Here is a 19,444-nt window from a genome sequence, read left to right on the forward strand (position 1 = left end):
CGGCCCGCGTTGCCGCCCGGAGGCGGTGTGGAGCGTCCAAGATGGCGGCGGGGCGGGTGTTTGCCTTCCGTGACGCGCGCTGGGCCCCGGACCCGGTGCTGGCGCCGAGCGCGGCCGTGCGCAGCCCGCAGCCGGTGCCGCTGGTGATCGACAACGGCTCGTTCCAGACGCGGGCGGGCTGGGCCGCCGCCGACCCCTCGGTCCCCGCCGAGCCCCTGCTGCGGTTCCGCTCGCTGGCGGCGCGCAGCCGCGGGGCGCGCGGTGGGGCCGGCGCCGAGACGCAGGTGGGCAACGACCTGGGCAGCCCCGAGCCGCTGCGCTGGTTGCTCCGCTCGCCCTTCGACCGCAACGTGCCCGTGCAGCTAGAGCTGCAGGAGCTGCTCTTCGACCACGTCTTCCAGCGCCTGGGGGTCGCCTCGCAGGTACCAGCCAAGCCCAGCCATCCAGGATCACCTCCTGAAACAGAGATTAAGCGTTGCTAATTTTATGTGGTTTCCTTAACTAGAAATGTGATCTCTTTCCCTTGACTAACGTTTTGTGTGCCCCCGTGGCTTGCTGTAGCCACGTAATGTGAAAGCTTTACCCAAGGCTGAACTAAACCTCCAGTTTTCAGTCATGTTTTGCCACCACGTTGTATAGGTTTTGGTTAATTAGGTCTTTAACTGTGGGGGTTGGGAGGGCCTCTGGAGATCGAGTCCAACCCCTGTGGAAAGCAGGCTCCCGGGCTGCTGTCCCATGGCCTTGCTGCCCTCATGGGAAGGTTCTTTCATGGGTTGGCATGGAACCTCCAGTGTTCCACTTCTTGGGTATACCTTTAAAATCCATCCTTCCCCACATTTCAGAGTTTATTCCTTGGTTGAATTAATATGGGAAAGCCACCTATAGGCAGGTGCTAACCCCTTGAGCACTGGGTGTAATGTAAGAGTTCAGTAGCCTGCGCATGAAGTGTGTGCTCATTGCTGTTTGGGAAGCATTGAAGCTGATCTTTAAAAGAAGAAATGGTATCTCTGGGTCTTCTGTTCATCCTATCTTGTTTTTCCTCCTTTTCTCTTGTTTCTCACAGGGTTGTGTTGATCATCCAATAGTTTTGACGGAAGCGGTGTGCAATCCTTTGTATTCAAGGCAAATGATGTCAGAGCTCCTCTTCGAATGCTATCAAGTTCCTAAAGTGTCTTATGGGGTGGATAGTTTGTACAGCTTTTACCACAACAGGAGGCAGAACTGGCCTTGCAGTGGGTTGGTGATATCTTCAGGCTATCAGTGTACGCATATTTTGCCAGTCCTAGAAGGGAGGTGAGTTCTTCATGTCCCCAATAACCAGTAAGTTCTTCTTGTCAGTGGTAAAAGTACCCATTCCTCTGGCATTCAGCCTTACAAGCTCCTGCAGTACAAATTCTTACTTGGTCCTAATTTATACTGAAGAGGAAATACTGGCTCCAGGTTTAGTGAAATTTAGTTGAAGTTTGAATTGAAGAATCAGTGCTGTCTTGGTGTATATTGTATTTTTAGTTTCATACTTAGGATGGGTATCCTCATCTACTTCTGAAGTACTATCTGGCAGCAAAAAAAAAGTGTATTAGGTTTTAAATTAGCTGAGACAAAAAAAAAAGCACTCTGTGAGATTTCTACAGTCCTTAAGACTTTTGTCATTCTGATTATTTGTCCCTGTTGCTCAGGTTTGGTTTTGTTTTGCTTTGTTTCTTGTAATCCTTACTGCAGGAAGAGGCTTTATGACATCTTGCAAAGGCTTCAAATTGTCAAGGCTCACACCTGGCCAGCTGGGAATCATACCTACGTCGGAGGGGCTACTTTTAGCTGCCCAGAATCATAGCTTCCCTCCTTAAAATAGAATAATATCTTTTTGTTGCCACAGCTAAAATCATTTGCTTTCTTGTTTGTTAGTTTGTTTGCTTTTTAAAACAGAGCCTTTCAGAATGCAACTGCAAGCAATAGTGCAGTGCTTAGGATTGCTGCCTGAGAAAAGCAATAGGTGTGTTAAGACTTCCAGGTTCTTAAAATATTTACCTATAAATATTTCTCTCTCCACTTGACCATGTTAAAATGAATACTGCTGAATAGAACAGGAGGTCTCTTTTACGGTGAAGGTCTCTTCAGTTTCAGTTGTTTCTCTTGGACTTTCAGGTTGGATGCTAAAAACTGCAAACGTATCAATCTTGGAGGGTGTCAGGCAGCTGTGTACCTGCAGCGCCTCCTCCAGCTGAAGTACCCTGGGCACTTTGCTGCCATCACTCTCAGTCGCATGGAGGAAATACTTCATGAGCATAGCTACATCGCGGAGGACTATACAGAAGGTAGAACCAGCTGTAATTTTTTGTATTGATCAATGGTGCTCACCAAAACTTAGTTCTGTACCTCTATCCCTTGTTCTGGCTATACCTTGATTCAGGTACAAACGCTCCACTGCTGTTTTATTTTTCTTATGAGAGTTTTGTAATCCATTACGTGGGAAAAGCTTATTAAGTTTGTGTTCTGTAGGAGTTAATGAAACAAGACTGAGTTTTAGAAGTCTTTTCCTTGTTAGTTCAGATTTGTTTGTGAGTGATGTATTTCCACAGAGCAAAATATGTCAGAATGAATTTATTTTATTAGTAGTTTTACTTTGTACTTCCAACAGAAAGCTCAGCTGGTTAGGATCATTTCTGACCACATTTCTGCTCTGTGGGTGTTTTTGCATATCTGTTTTAAGGTTTCCTAAGTTGCTGAGGAGAGTTCTCGTGACATTTCTGTGAATTAATGAAGTTTTAAAATTTCCATGATAATTGTCAAGTAGTGGCCATGGAGAAGTGTTTTCTTCAATTTATCACGTACAAAAGAGCCCGCAGTGGTTTTAAGCATGTGGGAGCTCTCCCTTAAATTGGGAAGAGAGAAGAGGCTGCATGCTTCCCACTTCTCAGTGTTTTGTTTGCTCCATTCTGGAGAAGAGAGTGCTAAGAACCATTTGCACCGAGTGTGACTTGAAGGCAGTTCTCCGAGGAGGCAGCTGAATAAGGGAGTGACTACCAAGAAGTGGGCAGAATCCTGGGCTGGATCGTTGCCTGCTTTCTCCTAAGTCTGAACTTAGCTTGGAGCATGTGCAGTATGTGAATCATCCTGTTCAACCTGACCAAATAGTTCTTTTACTTCTCAAATATTCAGAACTACAGAAGTGGCGGTCACCAGAGTACTATGAGAACAACGTGCACAAGATGCAGCTGCCCTTCTCTAACAAACTCCTGGGGAGCACTCTGACATCAGAGGAAAAGCAGGAGAGGCGGCAGCAGCAGTTACGGAGACTTCAAGAACTCAATGCACGTCGTAGAGAAGAGAAGCTGCAGCTTGACCAGGAGAGGCTGGACAGGCTGCTGTACGTGCAGGTAATCATGGCAGTTTTTTTCAAGTCTCTAGGGAGAGGTGCAGGCTGCCCTCAGTGTTTTTCTAAAAGGTCCTGCATCACTGTAAAGAAGCTATAACCATCCTCTGCCTTTTTCTGATATGAGATCTCTACGGTTACTCGCAGAATAAAAAGAATTAATTGGTGCGGGAGATCCCTACAAGTTCTGAATAGTGCTTTTTTTTGTGAGGCATTTTGAATGCTGCAAAGCCTGCACATCCAAAGTCTTCCATAATGAGGCAAAGTACACAAACATAGCTAGTGCATGTTTGATTACCATGTATCATCCATCACAGCCAGCTCTGATCTGTCTGTAGGAACTTCTGGAAGATGGTCAGATGGATCAATTCCACAAAGCTTTAGTGGAGCTGAACATGGACTCTGCAGAAGAACTTCAGTCTTACATCAACAAGTTAAGCCTGGCCATTGAACAAACAAAACAAAAAATCCTACAGGCAGAAGTCAATATTGAAGTGGATGTTGTGGACAGCAAACCAGAGGTATGTTTTCTCCGAGTTAATCCAATTCTAATCTCTGTGAGAGTTAAGTTTGTCTTAAAATGTTCCTTATCTGTAAATACTTGTATTGTGATGGGTTAGGGTTTCTATTTAACGTGCTCCTTGCTGATTTGGCAGCTGCTCCTCTCATTTGGAGCTTTCCTATGCAGTTACAGAAATTTAGAGTTAGGATTGTTTAAGAGTATGCCTGAAATCAGTAACCCTTCTTGCACTGTGCTATGGGATATATCTTACAGTTTGATTTCTTACAATTCTAAGCCTAATCTCTAGGCTTGCTGACACTGGTTAAAGTACACAATTATATAAAGTCAGTAAGCTTCCTCAAAGATTTAAACTGGGGAAAAAAGAAAACAGCCCTAAAAAATAGATCATTTGAAAGTACCACTATTTGTACTTACTCCTAGCAGCATATGCAAGCCAGCATGCTTGCTTAAGGATGGTTTGCTTATAGGGTTGTAAATGCAACAGGAAACATACTGATCTTGTTTGTACTGCGAACTAACTCCTGTCTTTACTTTTGCATTACTTTTCCTGAAATAATCTTTAATGCATCAGGCCAATTTCTTTCTTTTAAGAGAATTGATGACATTGGATTGTAAGTACTTAAATCTCAAGTTGTTACAGTAGTAGGTCAGGCAACTCTACTTAAATATTTGTAACCTACCATTAAAGGTATAGAGCTCTTAAGCTTCTTTTAAAAATGGTATTTTTCTGCCTTTCTGTTCTTTACTTTCAGATGCAGAGAACTTTATGGTAAACAGCCAGCCCTTTGCTTTTGTTTTGGGTATGGTTTTGGTGCAATCCAGCAGCATGCTTTATTCTTTCTACTCATCTATAAAAGATGAAGTGCTAGGCTTGGTTGTTGGAGTTTTCTCTGAGAAGAGAAAGTTACTTGTCTGCTTTACCAGACTAACACAGGCCCAGCGCATACCAACTGCTTCTAAGAGATGGTCCAAATCTATTCCTACATCTGCTTTTAATCACCTTGCAAGTCACAGAAGATCATTTTTAGTTTTATCTGTCTTTGCTCAGGAAAAGGTAGAGAAGAAAACAGAAGAGTGAAGAACAGAGAGTGGTGTCAGAAATAACAATTCCCATGTTTTATATAGAACTTGAGACACAGCCAAAACTAGCCAGTGAGATGGTTCTTCTGGGTTCTATCCTTATCAGGGAAGCTTGTGTAAGAATCAGAATGACTGCATGTGAGCAAAATGGGGTTAGATCATGGATTTTACCACAGTGTTAAGGGATCTTCTTGTCTTCTGGCAAATAGAGAACGCTCCAGAAAGAGATAGCTGAATGCCTATGGGCTCCTTGTAATTCTGCCAGGTGGTTGTGCCTAAGTTCCAACACGTCTGTTTTGGATCACATACGCCTCTTGTTTACAAGGTGTAGTCTCAGATGTTGGAATGAATTGGCAAGCCTTTTTGTTTGGTCTGGGCTTTGTGAGAAAGCTTACAGTTACCAGTGAATCCATTTGTGAAGATAGACCATCTCTGTGGCTGTGTAAAGGAGCTAAAAGCTAATTATTGTTGTCCTAGGGTCTGTGCCAGCTCTTCTGCTCTGTTCTGCTTTCCTGTTATTGTTTTTTGTTGTGATTTTGTTTTGTTTTTTAGCAGTCAGAAATGTTGGAGATAAAGTCAGGCAACTTCCATTAGTTTGCTTTAACAGTGAGCATATCTTCAACTTGGAGTAGTTGCCTGTCTTTTAAATGAGATAAATGAGATGCTTCAGAGGGTTTAAATGTTCTAGCTTTATCTCATCCTGCAATTGCTTGCTAAATATCATGACGAACGTTTACATTAAAAAAACAAGGCTCAAACCAGACCTTTAGTGACAAAATTAGAAATCTACTTCATTATAATGAAGGAATAAGTGAAGATAATTAAATAATTACTCCTACTTAACAATAGTGTTCTGTAATCTGGAGTGATGCTTTTCATTAGGAAGGAGCTTTGGGAGCAGCTTCGTGTCTGTGTAAAATGCAAGGAGGTGTTTTTATGTCCCATGTGCAAAGGCTAAGCAGTTACAAGTAGGCAACTGTCAGAAACTGTGCTAGCTTTTTAGCTAGCAAATATTTGTTTTCCATTCCCACACAAGCAGAGCAGGGAATTAAATGATAATTATAGAACAGTTAGAGGTGCTGGGAGAGCACCAAGCTTCAACCAATTTAAAAAAGCTATTTTAATAAGCTTTAATATGTTATTATGCTAGCAGGGTCCTGGCATTCAACCTGTTGACTAAGGCTTTTAATTTCTGAGCTGGCTTCAAGATAATAATAATAAAGTCTGAAAGTGCTTGATTTTTATTCTGGGTGTATTTCTCCACTCCTGTTTTCTGGGTTGTCATCGTTCTGATTTTTGTCTTCAGTAACATATTTGTTTTCAAGCATAGTAGAGAGTTTGGATGTGCAGGAATCAGGGTTAAATTGTCTGAATGTGTCACCAGAATTGGTGTCGTGTGTGTGCCTGGCACATCTGGGCTAACAGATCTGAACATTCTGTTTCCAGACCCCTGACTTGGATCCACTAAGCAGTGAACAGTCACTGGAAGATGTCGAAAGTATTAATGAGTTTGAACCTTTATTTGCTGAGGAACAACCTGAAGCTGAGAAGCCTGTTGCTGCAGTACAGGTTTGACTTCAATACCTACAACTTCTGTCAGAGGTTACTGCCTGCTGTTTGACTGTAATTCCAAATACAAACAGTGCTGTCTGTTTGTGGAAGATTCTTAAACCCTCTGAACTGTGCACAAGACAGGAGTCCTCACAGTCATGACTGATGACTGTGAGCATGAGTATAGCCAGTCAGCTCTCTGTGCATGTTGTAGCAGTGCCATGTTCTTAGGGAAACAGTCCTGCTTAAGTTTTTGTGTGTGACTCATAGCCTATATCACATTCCAGTGTGAACAAAACTTTCAGTTTGTGAAACTGAGCTTTAGGACTGAGTGGTAACAAATGAGGAAAAAAGAGGTCAGATTTCCTTATCCTTTTTGGAACCTTTTGCAGCATGGTCCGTGCAGCATTCTCTGAGAGAATACAATGATCTTTTTAGTAGAGAATTCTCCAGAAACTTTGCTTGCTCTGTTCTCTAGTATAATTTTCTACTTTTCAATCTCCTATTTTTCAATCTCCTATTTTTAAAGCCCGTGTTTAACCTGGCAGAATACCACCAACTTTTTCTTGGCACTGAAAGAATAAGGGCTCCAGAGATCATCTTCCAGCCCTCCCTTATAGGAGAAGACCAAACTGGTATAGCAGAAACGATGCAATATGTTCTTGAAAGGTGAGTTTACAGAGATACTGGGCACTTTCTTCAAACAAGCCTTTGTTTGGATACCAGCTTTTGCAATACTGGTTATTTAACAGTACCTTGAGAAAAGTATGTTTGAGTAGTTCTTTTTTGGCAGGCATTGAGCATTGAAGGTTAGAGATGCCTTTCTGTTCTGAAAACCACATCTACGTTTCTGGTCATCTGAGTCAATGGTCTTCAAATTCTTTTTGCCATTCACTCATATTTATTAAAAAGAAGTTTTAGAGTATAAACTGTCAATATATGTGTATTTATTTTATAAATCAGATACATGTGCTACTCAACTAACATACATATACATTGTAAAACACAAGTAGAAATTGAAAAAGGATGAGACAAAGATTGAATATTTTATTAACGTTACAAAAATTAGCTTTGGGCCCCTCACTGCAATAGAGATACTGAGTTGAAGGAATGCATTCAGTGAAGAGTAACAAAGCTGGTGAAGGAACTAGAAAACAAGACATCAGAGATGGCTGAGGGAACTGAATTTAACTGGACAAGTCTGAAGGCAGGCATTGCTCTATAACTGGCTGAAACAAAGCTGTGGTATGGAGGCTGTTGGTCTCTTTTTCTCAAGCAGCGAGTGATGGGACACAAGGAAATGGCTTGCATTTGTGCCAGGGAGGCTTAGATCAGATATTGGGAAGAATTCATTCATGGAGGGGTGGTTAGGCACTGGGGCACTGTGTGAACTGGTGAAGTTGCCATCCCTGGAGATACTTAAGAGATGTGTGGATATGGTGCTTAGGAACGTGGTTTAGTTGTGAACTTGGCAGTTTTAGGTTGATGGTTGGACTTGATAATCATAAAATCACTGAGATTGGAGGAGTTCCTTATGATTCTGTGAAAAGGACTTTCTTCCCACACAGCAGTACGTTGTTGTGTACACATCCTGCTTTGAAGTCCACTGATCTAAATTGTTGTGGTGGTAAACAAAGAACCCTTGTAAATATCTATCCCCTAAAACAATAAGGTAACAATCTCTCTTTCAGCAAGACCAAAGTCAGTGATGTTTGTAAGTTATCAAACTTTAGGAGTATATGAGATCACATTTTCTGGAAAGTAAGAACTCCAGCTCTACTGAATTGTTGATTTATGAGGATACAGTTCAGAGTGCTTTGAGGATTTTCTTCTGCCACCCCCTGAATTTACAGAAACCTAATGAACACAGGGTTTCATGCCAGTGAGACTGAGAAAATTTCTCAAAGTGTGAATCTTGAAGACAAACTGTCAGTGTTTTTCCCTGATAGCTGTTCAGTTCAGAGAAGTAATGTTCCTGAAAAAGATAGAATTTGTGTTTTTTTTCCTCCCTGTAGGTATTCAAAAGAGCAGCAAGCTCTTCTTGTCCAGAATGTTTTTCTCACTGGTGGAAATGCAATGTACCCTGGACTAAAAGCCAGAGTCCAGAAGGAACTCCTTGAAATGAGGCCATTCCAGTCATCTTTTCAGGTACACATACTGATGTGTTTTCATGAACATCCACTCATCTGTGTTTAAAAATAATAATAATATTAATAATTCAGGCTGGGAAAAGTACAGAGTGGGTGTCCTCAGAGCATGGGAATGGAGAATGTTTGTTTTATGACAAGGCAGATGACAGTTTTCTTGACCTGAGAGAACGAGGGTGGAACAAAGATGCAGTTGGTCTTTCTGAATACATTAGAAGAGCAGAATTGCATTGGAAAAGTTGCTTCTGCCAAAGGGCTGTGCACTCACAAGAAATCACGTTTGGCCGAATGTCTGCAAACTGGGACAGTTACTTTGTGAAACAATCAGTCTTTGTTAGGAATCATTGCTGGGAAAAACTGCACTCACTTGAAAATGAAGTTACTTGATATACTTACATGTAAAGATTATCTGGAATAGCAGCAAAAAGAGTGTTTTACAAACCTAAAAAAAATAAGTGCTTTCTTTTTTCCGTTAAAATGTTCTGTGCTGTGGTTCTATTAGAGATGTGTCATTTCATGGGTATTATGTATAGTGCTTACAGAGTGCCTAGTTCAGCCAGCTTATAGCTGCAGCAGGAAGCATTTTATGCTACAGTAATAAGAATCATTTAAGTAGTAGCATGAATCTACTCCAGAGGAAAAATTAGCATGTGGAAACAGCACATGTAGTCCTTTTCCCACACAGTGTGATTTCTTAGCCTGCAGTATTCCACCCTGCTACTTTAAGCAAGTAGTAAGTGTTGGTGAAGCACTTGATACTTGTTTTGCGTTACCACCAGCTCTTCCAGCATTGGCTTCAAGCTGTTAGTGCTGTTGGTTGTGAATGTGATGTGTGCACATGCTCTGGAAGCTGTAGAAACTCAGCGGTTTCATGGAGAATTGATCTAAAGGTGAAAACATGCTTCAAATCCTTTCGTAATACTTCTTTCAGAAGCACTGAATTACCAGCTCAAACTTCAGAAATTGTGATTTACATTGTAACCAGGGTAAAAAGGGCTTTTCTCTCCTGAGTTTAGATCTTAACCAAGTTGGGATTGTCCTGCATTTGTTCTTGTATTTTCCTTCCAGGTTCATCTTGCTTCCAGTCCCATTTTAGATGCCTGGCATGGGGCTCGGGATTGGGCAGTGGAACACATGACCCGTGAGGAAGGTTGGATTACCAGAAAAGACTATGAAGAAAAAGGGGGAGAATACCTCAAGGAGCACTGTGCCTCAAATGTCTATGTGCCCATTCGCCTTCCAAAGCAGGCCCCACGGACTACAGAAGCATTAGCACCCAGCAGGGCACTGGCAGCTGGTACAGGCAATCCTTGTGAGCAGGCGTAGTAGTGATGAACCTTTGTCACAGTCCCTCCCATGGAGGTAACAATACAAAGAAAAAAGCTAATGCTCTGCAGCCTGAGCTGTGTATGGAGCAGAGGCCTTGGGCTCGCCTTGTTGGCTGCTCTGAGAGCACAAAGTATCCTTTTATCCTCCTGATACCTGTTGCTTGAAAGAGATGTGCTATGCTGGAACATCAGCTGGAGCGATTGTAATGAATAGTACTGCTTCTGCATAGCACAGAAATGTGAATCAACAAGGAGGAACACAGGAAAAGTGCATTCCAGAGGAAAATGCTGTCTTATGAGCTTGTATAATAAGACTCAGGGTTTTTTGAAAAAGTTTGTGGCTATTTTTTTTTTAATTAAAACTTATTGGGTTGTACACTGCTCTCATTGCACAGCCTGGAAGCTGGGCTTGTATTGCACGGTTCAGTCCAGCAGGTGTCTCCATTGCTCGTTGCAGTGAGCTGTTGTGAAGCTGTGCTATAGGGGCTGCTCGGCCTCCTGAGGCCGTCTGTGCTCATGTCGTGATTGATGTCCATCCTGCTACGTGCTTCTGGTAAATCACTGCACGATCAGGGGCATTTCAGACACTTTCTGAATTTCTCAGCTGCTGTCATCTTGATTAAAAGTAGAGGTCTGATCACACAGAGTATGGCTCAGCTGAAAGAAAGAGCCCTCCTTAAAGCACAGACCAGAAGGAATGCTGAGTCCTGTGAAGTCTGTAGGTGATTTTGCAGGAGTGGGGGCTGAGCAGGGCAGTTCTCAACAGGTGTGACTCTGCTGCTCTTTGAAAGCTGGCTGGGAGCACCTGCATATTACAGAGCTTGTTGCAGCCGATCTGTAGCTGTATTTCATGATACACAGTGCATTGGCTTCCATCATTAGAAGCCTCCTGGTAGCACATTCTCCTGAAACTGTTAGTGTCAGCCATGGTACAACAGCAGTGGGAAAGAGGACAGATCATCCCCTAGCAGAAATCCTTTGCCACGCCTGATGTGGTCTCACAGTAGTAGAATGAGTGCCAGCATGAGCGTAGTCAGGGTTGTTAGCTGCCTCCGAAGGTCAGATTTACCTTTTGACTTAAATTGCTTCTGAACTGTTGGCAGTGTGACTAAATCAGAGAAGAGGGTGGTCACTGAAAATCTTATCAATACAGCAAACTCTTTGCTTTATCACTGATGTATGTGGTTCAGTGATTGGAACTCTTTAACGAGTACAGTAATAAGCGTGTATTAGAGTGATTGTATGTTGCTGAAAAACAGGTTTGTAGCCAGGCCCCTGTCCTGCACAGCATACTCCAGCTGAAATTTAACTGAAGATTCAGTTCTCACACTGAACGACTTGCTGTTGCTTTCCCAGTAGAATAATCAGTGCTAAATGCTGGACTGAAACCTAAGCAGACACCAGCAGTTTGGCAAGAGCCTTAAACTGTTAGGCTGGAAAAAGTAAGACTATAAGGAAAATATCTGGGCCATAATTGGTATCAGGAGGGTAAGCAGGTGGTGGCTTACAGTCAGTCCTGTGGGAACTGCAGAGCACTGAGATAAGTTATCTTGCTGCGTCAAATTAAAGGGCGTGAGATGCGTGTTGATGCTGAAGTGTTAAGTTTATTGCCAGAGGATGTGATACACGCGTCTGATAGAAAAAAATCTTAACCAGACTTATGATTTTAAGAAAAGGTGAAGCTGTCAAACACTGAGGTCCATCACACCGAGGTCACAGCTGTGTGCAGAAGTTAAATGCATTCATGTATTGCTCAGAGACTGTAATGGGGGAAGTGGTACGGGCCTGCTGTGCTGCCTGGTTCCTGAGGCACCTGGCACTGGTTTCTCCCTTTGGCCTCATCTTAACTGATTGGGGGGGAGGAGGAGGAAAAGGGAACTTACTGCCTCTAGCTAGGACCAGCAATCCAGATTTGAGGCTATCCCTAGCTGCCTCCAGGCCTGCCACTTTTCAAGAATATTAAGGCAATTTGAGGTGTTCAAAGAATGTGGAAAAACATGCTAGGCTGACATGCAGAAATGTTACGCCCCACCAAAGCGTCTCTTTTGGTTTTTGTTTGTGTCGGTAAGCTGGGGTAGGGTGGTGTCCCATTGCTGTTTGACCCCTTTCTGACCCATCTCCAGCTATCGTGGTGGGCACAATGCTCACGATGTTGATGCTTGGCCAACCTGTTCCAACCATTCTGCTTATGAATTGAAAGTAGAGCTGTCTAATGCAGTGAAGAGTTGCCAAGTCAGCTGCTTTGACTGCTTCAAGGAAGCATGATTTTATAATCTTCTAAATATTAGCTGTTAATTTGTTACTTTATCCCTGTAATAACTGGAGTATCTAATGAACTTGGGCAATACAATTGCAGTCACAAGCTGCACTGAATGTACTGGTGTCATTTAATTGCTTGGAGTAGCAATGTTAAAAGGGGTGGACGTTGGAAAACAGGATTGACTTTACTGGCTGAAGTTTGCTTCCCTGATTTCTTCTGCTGAAGTGCTGCACGAGTGGTGGTGGTGGTGGCACAAAGGTTGAATGAGTGTGTGGTGCTGAGGGCAGGAGGAAGCAGTGTTGGTTTTGGCAGTGCTGTTGGTTGATGTTGTCCTGTATGTCCACCATGGTGACACTTCTGTGGCAAGGTTTTCTCATGCCCATGTGAAGAGTTTGGTGTCAGTTTTCCATATAACCAATGTAGGTTGCATCAAAGCCAGAGGGGGCTTGGAACCTTCTTCCTATGCATTGGCTTACACCACTTAAAGGAGGAGGAGGCGGCCAGTAAAGTGCCTTTCTGGCTTTTTCTGATGGGGTGTCTGGCTGTGTGGGGAGCTGTAGGAGGAATTGTTACTGGATTGGGGGAAAAAAAAGATAGGTCTGTGGACAGGAATGTGCAGGTGATGCTGCCGTGAGGACCTTCACCAAGTGCTCAGTGGGCTGTGTGGAGATGCTGTGTAGAACTGCTGTGTAGGCAGCCTTGTGGTCAGCAGGGTGTTATCCTCACAGGTGTCCTGCAAGCTGACAAGTGCAGTTGCCAACCTGAGATGGTCGGGTGGTCCATAGCTGGTCCTCAGTACTTGAGGTTCAAAGCAGCCCAAAGACTTATTATATGACTGAGTTATCACCTAATTCAGGTCAAAGAATACAAAAGTACACGTTGCAATTTATCGGGCTTGGTGAGCTTGGTCTATTTAATCTAAACGAGAGCTCAAACTGGGTTCCACCTTTCACAGGGTCCCTAAGATCTGCTCGGAGTGGAAACACCACGTCAGTGAGGAGCCCTGGAGACTAAACACAGGTCACATGTCCCACGTCCCAGATTTCTGCTTGGGCTGTGTGCAGGACTTGCTTTTGGTCTTCAAGGCTTCTTATGTTTCCTGTGCCATGACAACTTCAAACACAAACCGTTCTTTGCTAAATCTCCTCTAGGACACCCACGTTAGAACTCTTTGCTCCGATTATTAATCTCCAAAACAATCAATGTGCTGGGTAAGACAGCAGTTCAGAAGAAAGAGAAGATGCCCGTGAACTGTCACTTAAAATTTAGGATTATCCCTCCGGAGACAGCCTGCAATGATCATGTCGCAGCCAGGCATAAAGCAGAACTTCTGAAGCTTGTGTGGGATGACAGACTGCTGTAATGGATTTAACGTTATCCCCCCAAGTCAGATGGTGGGATTTCCACCCTGGTTCAACACGTCAGGCACAGAGCAGCTGCTCTGAGTGCCATTATTCACTCCCGCTGCCAGTCCTTGAGCACGAGCATCAACAAAACTGCTGGGTCTTAAGTGGTTCAGACTGCAGCTTGCCGGCGTGGTTTGCCAAGAATTCTCCACACTGCATTTTGCTCTCTCTTTTCAGATGCTCCGCTTCCCACGGTGAGCTGCTGCACACCTTTAACTCCACTTCTGAGCCCGGCCTTGGCTCTTAGGACATCAAAGTGCCATAGGTTTCTATGTTTTCTGTTTTCTTTTTAATTGCATTGTTTCTTCTGCATCCTTAGGGATCTTCCCTTTTTTGAGCAGTGGGCTTGCTTTCCATTTCCTAAGGCAGTAGAGACCATAATGAGAGTACTAGATCGAGAGCCAGGAGGCCTGCCTTCATTTTCATCTCTATTTACTCCTGACAAGCCAGTTTGTGCTTGTTTGCTTTGACCTTGCTTCTGTGCCTCGGCATCTATAACAGCAAAATTAACCCAAGAGTCATGCTGATAGAGGCTGTTCACACTGTATAACAGCTGCAGAAGACAGTAAGGGTGGTGGGAAGGCTGAAAAGGGGTTTGTGGGGAAGGAGGGAGGTCAGATAAAACCCCGGGGAGTATGTCCATGTGTGCTTCATGCTCGGATGGGCCAGGTGCAGGTGGGAGTCTTGTAACCACTTGCTGCCTGAAGCTGAATGGGGCATGCAGCAGTGTAAGAACCACTCTGTACTTGTGTTCTTTTATTTTTCAGCAATTGCTGCTGGTCACTGTCAGAACATGGAACAAACTGGGTTTATGGTGTGACTCAGAAGCTTTTGGGCTCTCAGAATCCCCAATCTTGTGCAGGACAGGATTTCTTTACCTGTTAATTTATTTCAGGAATGAGGTGAAGAACAAAGTGTTTTCTCTCTTTATCTGCCAGGAAATAAAATGGATGGAAGTGATGTGCTGGTGGGAAAAGCATCTTCCGTGTTGTCAATGAGATTCCTTGTAGGCATCCAGGCTCTTGCGTCCCCAGGAGCTGTGCTCAGGCTGTTAAACCAAGAGGAAGCTCATCCCCAGGGGAAGCTCAGGGCACTGCTCTTGATGGGTCTGGCTGAGCTTCACAGCATGCATGGAGGATAGTGTGGCTTCGTTCAAACCCACTGAATTCCAGAGAAGAGAGTCCTTTGGAAAGCATCGAAGCTCCTTGTGAAGCTCCTTGTGCTCGGAAGATGTGAGGTGAGATACCTGAACTTTATTTATGCTAATAAAGCAGGAAATGGAGCCTGACTCACTGACACTTGTTCTGCAGCCTGACCTGCCAGGTGAGGAGCAGCCCTGCGGGTGCCCTGAAGGCTGGCAGCGACGCGCACTGCTCCCTGCACAGCTCCAGACATAATTCTGTGTGCTCTCTGTCTTTATAATCTCTTGTCAGCACTCCAGAGGCAAAATACCTTTACAGTGTCCCCAGCTGTTCTATAGGTTGTATCCACAGTAACGTGGATTCCACCACGGCTTTTTAGGTTCACAGAGGGTGTTACCAGGTAGATTCCATCTGCCAGCTCTGGCTTTGAGCAGTCAGTAAGCTTCTTGCATAGCTCGTTGAGTATTAGGAAAAGCAGCTCTGATGGCTGAATGTGGCAGGGCTGCTTTTTTGTGTCATCTTTAAACTCAGTTTTATGTCCCTTGGGTTGAACACGTGCATTAGCAGGATGCTCCTGGCTGGTGTTGTTTCTCAGCGCTGCGAAATGCATTTCCAGCCCCGACCCTTAGATCACTATAATTTCATTTTCCGTGCTGCAGCTTGGTTAAAATATACCCTACTCCTCCTCTCACCCCAGATTCCTGCCACATACCTGGCATTCCTTCATCTTAATGAGATGAGGGAGTGGGGGATTTCACCCTCCTGGAATTTTAGAGGAATATTAAGTGGATTTCTCATGAAAAGTCCCATTTAGGATATAAATCTCTCCAGAAGATAGCCTTGCGTGGCAAACCTTGCTTTTGCTAGTAGTGGCAAACAGTTTGTAGCTCCTTGTTCAATCCCTGCTTTCTGCTTGGGCTGCGGTGCAGCTATTGCTGTGATGGAGAGAGCTCCTGGGTGGAGGCTGAGCTCTTATCTGTTTGTGTAGGCAGGGCACCGGGCACCTCCTGCTGCTGGCACTCGGCCTTCCTGCTGGGTGCTGCGATCTGCCCAAACTCTACATTGCTTTATTTTGCTTTGTCTACGTGGAAAATGTTCACCGTCAAGTGAAAATAGTTTTGTTCCAGGCTCAGCCATGTATTTACTCTGTAGATCATGGAGCTGCGTTGGACCGGTTTCCTGCAGTCCGGTCCTGGTGCTGACCCGGGGGGTGTTGGGGCGGTGGTGTCCCACGGCAGCACACTGTGATTGTCACAGCGCTCGCTGATGGTGGCCTTGCTGAGGCTGCTGTGCCGCAGCCACCTGGGAACGCTCAGTCCGTGCTGCAGGGAGGCTCCACGTGTGTACACACAGCAGTGGCAGTGGTGCCAGCTGCCCGGAGCGGTTTCAGGACTGTCCTGGAGCACTTGCATCCCTGTAGGAGATGGAGCAGCGTGTGTGCAACAGGAAGAGGAGGCTGCCGATAATGACAGCCGGCTGACGCCGGGGTAAGCAGCGAGGCATGGAAATGCGGTGTGCCCAGAGCTGTCTGCATGGGATCCAGCACCATCGCGGGGCTCTGCCCTTTCCCACATGTCAGACAGGATGGATTAAGGAATACAAATCACAGAGCTCTGCACGCAGGTGGATGTTGGAGTGGCAGCACCACGCTGCGCTGTGAGCTTCTGCCCTGGAGCTGCTGTGAATGCGCTGCAGTCCGTGAGGACGCTGCTGCGATCAGCCCCGTGCTGTGCTGCTCCGGGAGCGGCTGTTGTGGAGCCCTGCGGGCTGTGAGGGCCGTGGCTGCTTTCATCCCGCTGCACGTGGGGGGGCGGCCGCGGGTGTCCTGTGCGGGAGGAACGGGGAGAGGAAAGCTTTGATTCCCGGCGATGGACACCGCGGTGCTCGGGATGGAAGGAATCGGGGCCGGGGGCTCCTGCTTTTGCTTTTATCCTTTGTGACTGGGACTTCTTGTTGTGGGAACGGCTGTGACCTCTCCTCTGGCTTTGTTTGTGCTCCCCGGCCGACATTGTTCACAGCGGCTTTGATATGCAGCTCGGAGGGGGGGGGCAGGAAGAGCTGAGCCTGCTGCCCACCGCACACTGCGGCCTGGCAGGGGGTGCCCCTGAGCTCAGATGGATCTCCCCGTACCCCAGGGAGGACAGCTGAGCCCCGTGCCATCATGGGCTGTCCCCGAAGTGATGAGTTGTGCCCGGCGTCTGCCTCTTGGTGTGATTTTCTAGGAAAGGAGAGCCGGGAGGCTGCAGAGCTGCTGTGCTGTGCTGTGCTGTGCTGTGCTCAGGGCGTGGGGTCACTGCTGGAGGTGGGAGATGCCCACGGCGTGCAGTCCACGATGGCCTGCGGGCAGCAAGGCAGCCCTGTCAGGGACAGCTCACACTCACGATTGCTGTTCTCTGGGGTACGTTGTGAAAACCCCAATGAGTTTTGTTTTTCCACGGCACAGCAGGCTCCCCAGGCATCAGAGAAGACAATTCCCAGAAGCTGTAAAACCCTCCACTTGTTTACACAACTCAACGTGCACTTTATAATATTGTGTCACCCTTCAACCTCCTCTGCTGTTGTTTTATGTGCTGGAATCTGAAATGCGTGTAAGCCCTGGTGACGCTGTATGCCTTACACAAGCTCGAGATGCTTTTAATTGCAAATTCGGCGCTGTTTCTATGAGCAGTTGACAACTCAATCACAGGAGCCAGCTGTCAGGAAGAAGAGCTCTTATCAGGTATCAAACGCAGCCCTACGGTCAGAGACAGGAGCTCAGGGCAGGGGTTTGATTCAGGCCCTGGGCTTTGTGGGATGGGTCTGTTACGTTGTGCCCACTTCAAGCTAAGCTCTGCCTTGCAGGTGCTTTCCAGCATGGCAGAGTACCCGAACCTCTCTACGCTGTAAGAAGTGGATATTATAAAAGCAAAACCGAGCAAACCCAAACAAACAAAATCCCAGAATACCACTGCTCTGACTGCAGTATTTTGCACCCCCAGAGCCCACTGCAAGCACATCTCAGCAGGCACACCAACCCTCGTTCTATTTTTCTCCTTTCCAGAAGGGTGTCGGAGCCGCCCCACCTCCTGAATTGGAGGAAGTCTTTTCCTGAAGTGTGCACAGAAAGGCTCCAGGTTTCTGGCTCAGGAAGTCGCTCCTCCAGCCTGGGGCGGGCGCAGACACCCCTGTCAGGCCCATGGAATCCCAGCGAGTGAAGTCCTGCCAGGAGCAGTGCGTTCGGTTGCTCCCGCTCTGTTTTTTCTTCCCATGCTGTGCCAGAGGACGAGCAGCCGGGGTCCTCCTTCCTATTCAGAGAAGGTGCCGTGGCTTAAATCTAGGCTGAAAACAAACATACATCTAGTTTTGTTCCTTAGGCATCCTAAAGACTTTCCCACAAATAAGGCAAAATGTGTACATTTTAAAGCGCTCTGCTCCTTGGGATTCGTGTTTCTACTTGAAAATGAAAAGCTTGTAATTCTCTAAATGTGGCATCAGCTGCTTCTGAGATGTATAATTTAAGCACTTTGAATGTAAGCGCGTGCCTTTAATGCCATAATTTCTTAATACCACTGCCACAACTGTTAAAACATATATGTAATTTGATTATAGCTTTATGCTAAATGCAGAACCATAATGAATATGATGGTGTTTAAGTTCCTTGCCTATCAAGCATAAAGATAGAGTAATCTCTCCGGAGTAAGGAGGACTTCTCAAAGGACAAAACAGAAAGGTTTTTGGTCATAACTTAGCTTTGGGAGGAAGGAGTTTAAGCTGATAGATAGGATTGAAGCAGGGCCTGAAATGCAAAATGCTTTGCTGCAGAGGTGGAACAGAACCTGGGTGACCCATTCCCTGCCCCCCAGTACTCCCCTTTCCCAGTTGTGATGTTCCTGGATAGAGTAACAGAACTGTTTGTGTCACATCTGTCTCTTTTCACCTTTCCACGGTGTACCCAAACTGAAAAGCCTTAGATTGCCAAAGCTCTCAGGAAATCCTCTTTTTTTTCGCTTTTCTCCCATTTTCACCTATGTTTACTAGCTATTTTGGGAAGCAGAAAATGTATACAGAAACAGGAATACCCGTGCAGTTGTGTCTGGCCCCTGGGGACGATGCCTGACGGCTGGAGCTGCTCCTTTCTGCCCTTCCTGGTGTGACTGCAGCACCTGGCTGCTAATTCTGACGTGCTCTGCTATGCCTTGAGCCAGCATGGAGGCTTGTTTTGGGAATAGCTCACAGCTGAGGCACCTGCACATTTTGGAGGTGCTTGTGAAACACGGAAGCCTGCGTGCGTGGGGATGTTTCCACACACAGCGATACATGTCAGCATCGGTGCCGCCATCCATGCTCGTGTGTCGTGGCAGGCCCTGTATGGCACTGCAGACGTTGTGCCCCACTGGGAAGCAGCCACAGTGCCCTGCTACCTCCCGTGGGTTCTTACATGAGGCTGTGAAGTTGGGGAAGGCTCTGAGGGCTGTGAGGAGCGGCCGAGGTCGCTGTGTTTGTTGGGCCCAGAGCAGAGCAGGCTGAGGGGAGGCCTCATGGCGGCTGCAGCTCCTCACAGGGAGCGGAGGGCAGCGCTGAGCTCTGCTCTCTGGGGACCGTGGCAGTGCCTGAAGGAACAGCACAGAGCTGTGTCAGGGGAGGAACAGGTGGGGGTC

At 45.9% G+C, this 19,444-nt stretch overlaps 1 protein-coding gene across 5 annotated transcripts; it reads left to right on the forward strand.

The window, feature by feature from the left end:
- The first annotated feature begins 18 nt into the window (after nt 1-18).
- ACTR5 (ARP5 actin-related protein 5 homolog) lies at nt 19-18,424 on the forward strand. 5 transcript variants are annotated; one of them, XR_005841092.2, is made up of 11 exons: nt 19-422; nt 1,064-1,293; nt 2,143-2,312; nt 3,157-3,374; nt 3,709-3,891; nt 6,420-6,542; nt 7,054-7,193; nt 8,540-8,672; nt 9,740-10,033; nt 13,215-14,902; nt 15,960-18,424. XR_005841092.2 is itself a non-coding variant. In XM_040650668.2 (10 exons), exons 1-9 carry the CDS (start codon nt 42-44, stop codon nt 9,995-9,997), a joined length of 1,836 nt encoding a protein of 611 aa, XP_040506602.1. In that variant the 5' UTR covers nt 19-41; the 3' UTR covers nt 9,998-10,033; nt 13,215-18,424. The 5 variants fall into 5 exon arrangements, 2 of the variants coding, with proteins under 2 accessions (XP_040506602.1, NP_001008446.2); XR_005841094.2 differs by having other exon boundaries at nt 13,215-13,930; nt 14,604-18,424; XR_005841093.2 differs by having other exon boundaries at nt 13,215-13,859; nt 14,604-18,424.
- The last annotated feature ends 1,020 nt before the right edge of the window (nt 18,425-19,444 follow it).

This window comes from Gallus gallus, chromosome 20 (genome assembly GCF_016699485.2).
Source record: "Gallus gallus isolate bGalGal1 chromosome 20, bGalGal1.mat.broiler.GRCg7b, whole genome shotgun sequence".
NCBI lineage: Eukaryota > Metazoa > Chordata > Aves > Galliformes > Phasianidae > Gallus > Gallus gallus.

Bases quoted from the DNA above. Each gene is read 5' to 3' on its own strand.
- ACTR5 (XM_040650668.2), top strand. From the start codon at position 42: ATGGCGGCGGGGCGGGTGTTTGCCTTCCGTGACGCGCGCTGGGCCCCG. The intron at 423-1,063 runs GTACCAGCCAAG...TGTTTCTCACAG, and splicing joins GCCTGGGGGTCGCCTCGCAG to GGTTGTGTTGATCATCCAAT. The intron at 7,194-8,539 runs GTGAGTTTACAG...TCCTCCCTGTAG, and splicing joins ATGCAATATGTTCTTGAAAG to GTATTCAAAAGAGCAGCAAG.